General features: G+C 35.9%; 1 protein-coding gene across 2 annotated transcripts in view; it reads left to right on the top strand.

The window, feature by feature from the left end:
• The window catches only part of LOC113044271 (sister chromatid cohesion protein PDS5 homolog A), a 37,869-nt gene continuing 28,454 nt past the window's right edge, over window positions 1-9,415 (top strand). For both annotated transcript variants that reach the window (XM_026204093.1, XM_026204092.1), the window contains exons 1-2: window positions 1-153; window positions 889-1,053. In XM_026204093.1, coding sequence (XP_026059878.1) covers window positions 928-1,053 — 126 coding nt within the window. In that variant the 5' untranslated portion in view covers window positions 1-153; window positions 889-927. The remainder of the gene's footprint in view (window positions 154-888; window positions 1,054-9,415) is intronic.

Here is a 9,415-nt window from a genome sequence, read left to right as displayed (position 1 = left end):
GTCGCTGCGCCTCCGCTTTCCACGCGAGGACCTTCACACAAGCCTGTAATGAAAGAGACGGAGCTTTGTGCCCTAAACTAAAAAAAACAAAACAACAAAAAACACCAGAACCCGAACCCGACTCATGAATTAAAACAACGAATTGTCTGTGAGGTAATGATTGGGGAATTGTCTGTAGGCGGTTGTAAGACAACTGGCGTCGCTCGAGGAAGTTTAATTGAAACAGTTTGTGTGGGATGATCAAGTTGGTGTTCGCCGTTTGCCTCGCTGAGTGAACTTGTAACGTTACAGAGAAAACTAGTAAACAATTCAGATTTCTTACTGTCTAAATTTAAGATAACGGCCATGGTAGAGTAGTGTCGAGTGAGCGATATGGAATAAATGTTTCTGGGGTAACAGGAAGCGGCGGGTTGTGATATTAAATAGCTAAATGTGAGTGTTGGCTGTGTGTTTGTTGAATAGTTTGAGGCCTGGAGCTGACGGCTAGGCCAATAGCAACTCAAGGAGCTCTTTTACTCTCTGAGTCGCTTTTAAACGATGTTTTATTATCCAAGTAGTATTGTTATGTCTGAGCGTGTATAATATGAGGAGACCCTTGGCAGGATAACTTTAAATTAATAGATACTACGTTTTAGAGTAAAAGCGCGGCAGCGGGGCTGATCTCGTTAGCTCTCTGGCTAGCACTACCATTAGCTTTATTAGCTCCGTGCTCTTTTTCGGGAATTTCCCGCAAACTGTCGTCTGTAGGGTTTTCGTGTCATTGTACGGTTATAGAGGTGTTAGCTACACGCCCAGAGAGCACGAAACAGAAGCGCATATGGTATTTTTGAGTGTTTTTGTAGCGGCGTGGTGGATTTGTGTGCTGAACTTTAGTGTTGTTGCCTATAGAGGCCAGTAGAGGAGCGTCTGTCTGTCTGGAGAAGGCGGATGATGGAGTTCCCGCAGCAGCCTCAGCAGCAAAGACCCGCGGGGGACGGGAAGATCATCTACCCGCTGGGTGTCAAAGAGATCACTGATAAAATCAGCAACGATGAAGTCGTCAAACGACTCAAGGTAAGAGTGACAAATGCAATCACTGACTGGAATTAATTTATTGAGCTTTATAGCAGGTTTAATTAATACAAGTTTCTAATTAATACTTTATTGGAAAACACCAGTGCATGTTTCAGTTATTAATCTATAGTATAATTTATATAATGTTAATGTCCCCTTCTTAAGATGACGAATTTGTTGGACTGGATGGCCATGATGTTGTCATCTGTTCTGTACTTGATCACAAGCAGTCACACAAATTTCCTGTAACAGGTTAAATGGCATTTGTGAGCCTAGTTTAGTTCTAGTTAATGTACATATATCTGTAATAGTGCACTAATAATAATTGCAGAATGCAGCGATAATATATCTATTGCTCAGGCATTTAGTTGCGATGAACATGGAGGCTAGAGGTTAAATGAATAGCTCACACAAAACTGAACATTTTCTGAAAATCACTCAGACTTGGGCCATCTAAGCTGATGAGATTAATTCTTTTTCAGAATAGAATTTAGTAAATTTAGCATTACATCACTTGCTTACCAGTGGATCCTCTGCAGTGAATGAGTGTTGTTTGAAGGAGAGCATCACAATAATTCACGACACAATTCCTACATCTTTGATATCCTAAAGCTGACTACATTTAATTAGCTTGATGTGATCATACCTGCAACTTGGAGAGTTAATTTCTGTGGAAAAATCCATTAAATTTGCACTGACATACGGAGCAAAACTGTATCTAGTGAATATTAAAATGTTGAGGTGTGCACTTTTGATTTGGGTCAGTAAACAACTAATTTCTTGTTGTCGTTTTCATTGCATAATTGATGTTTGTGTTCTTCCTGTTTGTTTGCATAAAGCCTATGTATTTATGGAAGACAGTGGCACAGAAAGGGTAATATTATGGTAGTATTGTTTAAAAAAGCTTTCAGAACAAAATAACTTAGTTTGTGTTTTTCATACTGTTTATTGATATCGAAATAATTTTGGGGAATAAATAAAGACGTCAGAAAACATGTCAGCAGTGTGGAAGCATTCAAAACTGTCAGAGAAAGACAAAAAATCATTACAAGCACAGAGTGTGTTAGACTGTTTAGTACTGCAATGCATGTCTTTAATGAGAAGATGAAGGGGTGGTTGTTGCTGGTTACTGTAAGATGATTGAAATCGCGAAATGGCCTTAAACAGTTAAGTAAACTGCAGAATGTTGGATTTTCCAATGCACACACAAATTGCATGTATTCAGACAACGCTGCATGAGATTGCGATGATATCTGCTTGTTAACTCAAAGTCCAAAGCACTGAATTAAGCACTGTAAATTATCTACCCTGAAACACTGTTACTCATCAGTTAACATTTGTATGAATTTCTACAAGGCATGTGGCAATGCGATATGTGTGACCAGCATCTTCCAAAAATTGTAATGAGAAGGAAAAAAGAGAAGAAAAAAAGAAAACCTGGTAAAACTATGTTCAGTTAGTATTCTGCATTCTGGCCAGTGTTTCATTTTGTTGAGATTCAGCCAAAAGAAAAAAAAAGTTTTAGTACATACACTACCAGTCAATAGTTTTTGAAGAGTAAGATTTACATAATTTTTTTTACCATTTAAAATAGCTTCATTGTATTTGAACATAGGCATTCAATTTGTATTTTATTTTTATCAAATAAATGCAGCCTTGATGAGCAGAAGATTTGTTGAAGAAAAAAAAAACTTACTGTTCAGAAATTTTATTTTGAGTGGTAGTATATCAAATGTTATGTAATAAGTTATCACCACGTAATGAAAACAGTTATTCACACTTGTGTGGCACAGCATCATCTTTCAGTTTCAGACTTTCTGAAAATCCTGTGTCGGATAGTGCCTTGGTTGTAAACAAATCCACAATAAAATGAAGACCAAGGGAAAAGGAAATTTTGAATATCAAAAGATCAGGGGATATTTTGATTTCTTAGTTCATTGCCTTTTTAATTATTCAGGTTTTGTCTGAAAAAAATGTATTACTTATGGTTATTAAAGAATAGGTTTCCCATTTTCAGGGGCTTAAATTAAAGATTGAACAGTTTTTCCTACTGCAAGAATAGGGCATATTGTTAATCACCTCAAGTCCCGTCCTTTACCAGACCACGTTGACATGTTAATTTCACTGAACAAAAACAAATTGCCTAAAATAGGTGATGTTGCAATTTCAAAACCATTTTAATGCTATTCCTTGATGAACATTCCTATTGTTTTGGATTTTTAATATGTTGGCTAACATTATATGAAGATGAACTGTCAGGCTTTTGATTTTTTTTTTTCCGTTCTGCATTGCTCCAACTAGGGCTGTCGTGATAACCGCAATATTGTAATACCGCACTATTGACAAGCAAACCGCAGAGGAACGATAGCAACCGGGGCAACCGCAGTGTTCAGAGCCTATGGCCTTCTTGTTTTTTTCAATTTGTCACTGTGCATTCAATGTAAAATAAATTAATGATACAATATGGTTACGACTGTAATTTTCTCATGAGCCGTTGTGGCTTTATGGTGCTGCTTTGTTTTGAATAGGCTGGCTGAAATGATGGTAGGTGCTCAATGGCGTCCCAAAAACCTAACGTAGCTAGTTTGGGAACATTTTGGCTTTCAACCCAATGAAAAGGGCGAGCCAGCGAATATAGATGAGCCTATATTCAAAATTTGCTTCAAAAAGGTTCCTGTGATGTGGCAATACATCTAATTTGAGGTCATCGGGACATTCTAAAACGCTTAACGTGAAAAACGTTTAATCTGGTTTAATGTACTAATACAGTGATATTAACAGACCAAACTCATTAAACATCATATTAATAAAGTATACTATCTACAAAAAAATCAAATGATCCCTGAATATGAATTCAACGTGTTTAATAATAGAAAACCATCATAAGGCTTAATGTGTTATTAAACGACTTGCATTCATATTCAGGGCTCATCTGATTTTTTTATAGATCGTATACGTTAAGTGTTTTAGAGTGTCCCCTGTCATCCAGCGCAGAGCTCTGCCCCCTCAAGCATCAGGTCGCGGAGTAACATCAAAAAGAACACCTGAGACCGGTACCGGCCGACAGTTAGGAGTAGCTGAAGCCTTTGCAAAATCATTAAACACAATAGGGCGAAAAGGGCGAAACACCAAAGTTTCACGCGCGCTTGCGCACTCACAGTCTTCAAACTACACGAGCGCTGTCTTGCTTGCTCTCTCTCTCTCTCTCTCCCTCCCTCCCTCCCTCGTGCATATTAACCAAAATCATTAGACACGATAGAAAAAGGGCGGAGCGCCAAAGTTTCACGTGGAGCATTCAGAGATTTTTTTTTTCCCTCCATGACAGGCTTCTGGCTCCCACTGTTAATTTTTTTTTTTTTTTTTTTTTGGGAAAAGCACTCTCTGTATTAGCTTAAAGCCCTCAAGTTTACATTGGTCACTGTATTCGTTCAATTGCTCTAAACAAGTATTTTGGGTGACCGTTTTTGTTGAATGCTAGACATCAAGTTGTTGTTATTTTCATCTGAAAGAAGAACTTTTTTTCAGTAAGCTAGGCCCTATGTGTTCAGTAAGCTTGTTTCAGTAAGCTATGTGTTTTCAAGGTTTTATTGAATGCTATTTCTATACAAGTGCAAAGTCATGCATTCTTAGTCAGTCTTTTATTTTGTAATTTTAAGAGCAATAAACATATATTGCAATGTTAAGGAATTCATGTTTTTTCATTCAGATATGTAAATCAACATGTATAAATTGTTAGTAGTCAATTAATGGGGAGATAATCGAAATTGATTTGGTCTGAAAAAATTAATCGTTAGATTAATCGTTTAAAATATAATCGTTTATCCCAGCCCTAGTGAGCAGATAACGAGTGCATCGACTCCAACCCGAATCCACTGTCCTGGTGGGCCAGTGGTGGCGTGATAATCAGTCTAGATTTCCACTGCTGTCCAAAGTTGCGTGTAAATACGTGTAATACCTGTTATAAAGCTTTGATTTCTTAAAAATAATTGTTGGAAAACGCATGTTCTTGTTGCTGTTTGACATTTAACTATAAACAAAAATGTTTTAAAATGTGTCTCTCTTTACCGTTAAAAAAGCAACAATATATCCTACATAACTCAATGATAGAGCTAGGATAAATTAGGTATGTAAAAAAAACAGCGGTAATAGCGCATATTGCGCTATTGAGCCACCCATAATATCCCCAGGGGAAATTTCTTAACCGCGACAGCCCTAGCTCCAACTGATTTGAATAAATAAGCTATGCATTGGCTGACATGGTATGCAATTTTTTTTTTAATGAAAAATTAAATGAGAATGAGAATCACGCTTACGACAAAATACCTATTTTTAGTATACTTCATTGAAGGATTTGACGGTGTGATTCATAGATTAAGTTCTTTTCAAAGATATATTCATAAAAAACAACCGCGGCACTGCATTTTAATTTTGAAACTTGGATGTTTATTCAACGAAGTATAAGCCTTATGGAAAAACTATTTGTGGAGGTCAGTTTTGATATTATGACGGGCCGCCACAAATAGCTGTATTTATTGGAAGCATTGGACACTAGGGCTGAAACAATTCCTCGAATAACTCGAATACGTAAAATAATTAAGGCAAATTGTCTCTCGGCTTCATTTAGTCCATTAACTAACTACACACGGAACACTGTGTTTCCCCATGGACCATTATTACTGACGCACAACTCATAGACACTGGATCATGCACATTTATTAAAATAATAATAAATAAAAAGCGCTGGACATATTTAAGACCGTAAATCAATATGGTGGCTAGTTATGATGTCCCTACGTTAGCTATGTTTTGTGAAAGACTAAGCGAAATTCATGTTGATTGTCTCATTCTCTTTCTGACACACACCATACAGTTATGCATAAAAATACCACAGAAATAAACGTAATCAATATCACATGACGAGTGCCAGTTTCCACCTCTAAAAATCATCATAACACATGTGATACTGATTTTATGCAACAGTTTAACAAAAAAGTTTTTATTAAGATACGTATGTTTTAGACACTATATTGACGGAAATATGGCAACAAAAAATAATCCCAAACACAGCCACAATGCTGTTTTGCATCACTGAGCAACATGAGGGTGTTTTGTTCCTGAATTAATTATCAGTTTAAATTATTCTGTTCAGTCGCAATGAATCACTTATTAACAGTAACTTTCTGCCACCTACTGGCAGTTTTATTTTCACATTTTTATCACATTTTATTTTCACACAGTCATCTTATATTTCTAAATATCATTATTCAGTGTTTCATGTTTAAAATAACAAAATATTTATGCATTTGTAACTGCTGGTTAAATGCATTCATGTCCCTCTGGGCTGAATTAAATAGTGTAAATAGGCCTAAATCTAAATGCCTCTTTAGATGCAGCTTCTGTGTTTCTTCTGCATTACAAAGATGAATTTAGTTGATACCAGGGCTTGAAAATGAAAAAAAAATTCAATCGTTTCACTCCGAGCAGAATCGAATTTTTAACGTTTCTGTTCTGAGTTCCTCTAATATTATTACCGTTCCGAAACCGGTTTTCGGGTGGAAGAAAAAACGGTTAATAACGTTATTTATACTTTTTACTTAGTTATAAGTCACGGCTCACATTGCATTTCATTAGCCCTATTACTTCCAAAATAATGAAGGCTAAAATGCCTGTAACTAGTCTAAACTAAAATGTTTAAAACATTATAAAAACAGTTATTAGTTTATATCCAAAGCAAATCCTCTAAAGTTATAGGCTATAAAAACGTCAATTCAAAAACAAATTAGTAAAGGTGAAGCTGATGCCTACCCCTCTCATTCGGCAGGAATCCAAATGTTTCCATGTTCCCGACATATCTGGATGCTAAAATGTTATTTATTATATAGCGTTTGTACTTTCAGTTGTTATTATTATTTAAAATAATCTTGTCGGTTAACGGTTGTTGGTTAGGTAAATCAATTAACAATTAACATCCCTAGTCAGTAATGTCACAGTGCAAAGAATATAGAATAATAGTTACTGTATAATAAGTAGGCTAACCCTTTATTTGCGTCCGAAAATCAGAATCCACATTTCACTCTAAGAATAACTTTGAGGTAAATACAGTAAATGAAAATTGTTCAGCTTACGGTAAATTTGAGAAGCTCCCCTAGGCTATTTCCCCTCACTCCACAACAAATCATTTCAACTAACAGTATTTAGAAAAGAACAGGAATTAAAAATAAAAGAAGCTACAGCATATTAACGACAAACTGAAACGAATTAACTTATGCCAAAACGAAACTCAAACCAACGTTGGGCATCATTCAACACAAAATCAAATGTTTCAGTATTCGCGATGTATTTGAATAACAAATGATTATAAAAATAGCCTATAACAGTGTTTATTATAGTTTGTTAATTTTAAGTTTAATTTAATAGTTTGTAATGTTTATAAAATTTTGTGTCTGCATTGTCTATTTCTGAATGAAATCGTCTTTTTTTCTCTCTCTAGAAAAAGTATGTTATATATATATATATATATATTAGGGATGTCAACGATTAATCGATGATCGATTAATTGTCGATAAGAGATGCAATCGATTAAGGCTATCGATGGTCGGTTAACCGATTCAATGTTGGGCTGCGTGCGGCTCATGCGCACTCAACACGTGCGAGCGGCTGTGAGTGACGGTGACGATATATAAAAGCATCATCATTCATTCACAATGTACAAATTTAGCTTTTAATGTGATTTAAACTTTAAAGTACATTAAAATAGAAACAACATAAAAGTTCTTCAACATTAAATGCAATAGAAATGTAGTTACTAATCATTTCATCAGATAACTGTTTTATATCGTGCGCTTTGCAGGGCTGTGGGACACAGTGACAGGACAGGTAGTCTATTCATTCCTACAACTTGTTAATTCATTCCTACGAATTATTAATGTGGCAATTGTCCATGTTTCATTAATTTTGTTCCCTAAATAACCCATGATTTAAGTGAAATAAGGGAACAAATTAATAAATCGAACGAATTCTTAATTCATGAAATCTTTAATTTCCCTTCCCATGTTTACCACAGTAAGAGATGCGAAAACAGTTATTAAAAGCGAAAGATAATAAAATAAACCTGGGAAATTAGAGGGTTAGACTATGAAGATTTAGGAAAAGAAACAATGCCTAAATATACTGAATTTGTGCAAATTCGTGACCAACCGGCAAACCAGAACAAAGCCGCGTAAATGAAGACTATGGGGTCCAAAAGCATGGTCGCGATCTAACATTTTCCAGTTAACCTATTATTCCTCTAATAAACAAAGCTTTTATACCACACTTGTCATAATCAGATCTTATAATTTCTAAATAAATAATTGCTGGATTCAAAACAGCGATTAATAGGCGCTGTGACCGACACATTCCTGGAGCATTCACTGCTGTCACTAAACGGTGACGCCGAGCATCGTTCACATGTTTCTGCATGGACCTGACTAGGGCACAGGTTCTAAGCCCTGGGACAAAATGGGATGCTTTAAGGAAAATTTATAGCCTACTAAGTAATAGGCCCAACATAAAAATAACAATTTGTTTTCATGTTTTTTTTTTCTTTTTTTAAATAGGCTATGCGAAATATATCCGACTTAAATAATTTAGATTAACGGATTTAAAACAGAAGTGTGGGCGCTCCATAAGTTCACAAAAAAAAAAAAAAAAAAAAGGATGACAACGCATTCTGTTTGTTTGCTTTATTTTACAAGAGCGCAAATCTTCTGTTTTTATTGTGAGTGTGCACAAATGAAAGTAAACACTTTTGCGGAAAATATATATTTTTTTTAATGTCTCAGCTGTTTCGATCGCGCCGGAGCCTGCTGCACACGTATATTCTAGCGATTCAAACTTATATCGCAGTCTGTTCATTATCAAAATAAAATAGTCAACTAAACATTAAAAGGTTACACTGGTCAGTTTAAATAGACCGTAGTATACCGGTCCACTCTGCTGTTATGCCAAGGACGTTTTTGCTCACATGAAGAGGATCATCTTTTCCGTCTATATGCGAATGCGTGTTAAGTACAAGCCTAGTTTACATTATAAATAATAGTTTAACATTCAAATACATTGCGAATATGGAAACATTTCGATTTGTGCCGAATGAGACATGAGCAATAACCTCCAAATAAATCTAGCCAAAGCCGCGCTCGCTCATCCTCGTCTGCACGCATGCACTGTCACGATCTAATGCGCTGTATGCTGGATTTTTAAAAATCTGCATTTTCTAGGACAGAATCCAGCAGGATCAAATTAATGTGAGCAACTGTGTTTTGGTGCAGCAGCGCCGATGTAGTTCACTTAATGTGCAGCGCAGTCACACGCGCTCCACATT

The sequence above is a fragment of the Carassius auratus genome, chromosome 26 (genome assembly GCF_003368295.1).
Source record: "Carassius auratus strain Wakin chromosome 26, ASM336829v1, whole genome shotgun sequence".
Taxonomy (NCBI): domain Eukaryota; kingdom Metazoa; phylum Chordata; class Actinopteri; order Cypriniformes; family Cyprinidae; genus Carassius; species Carassius auratus.
Note: the sequence above shows the minus strand (reverse complement) of the source record. Positions and strands in the feature narration are given on the sequence as shown.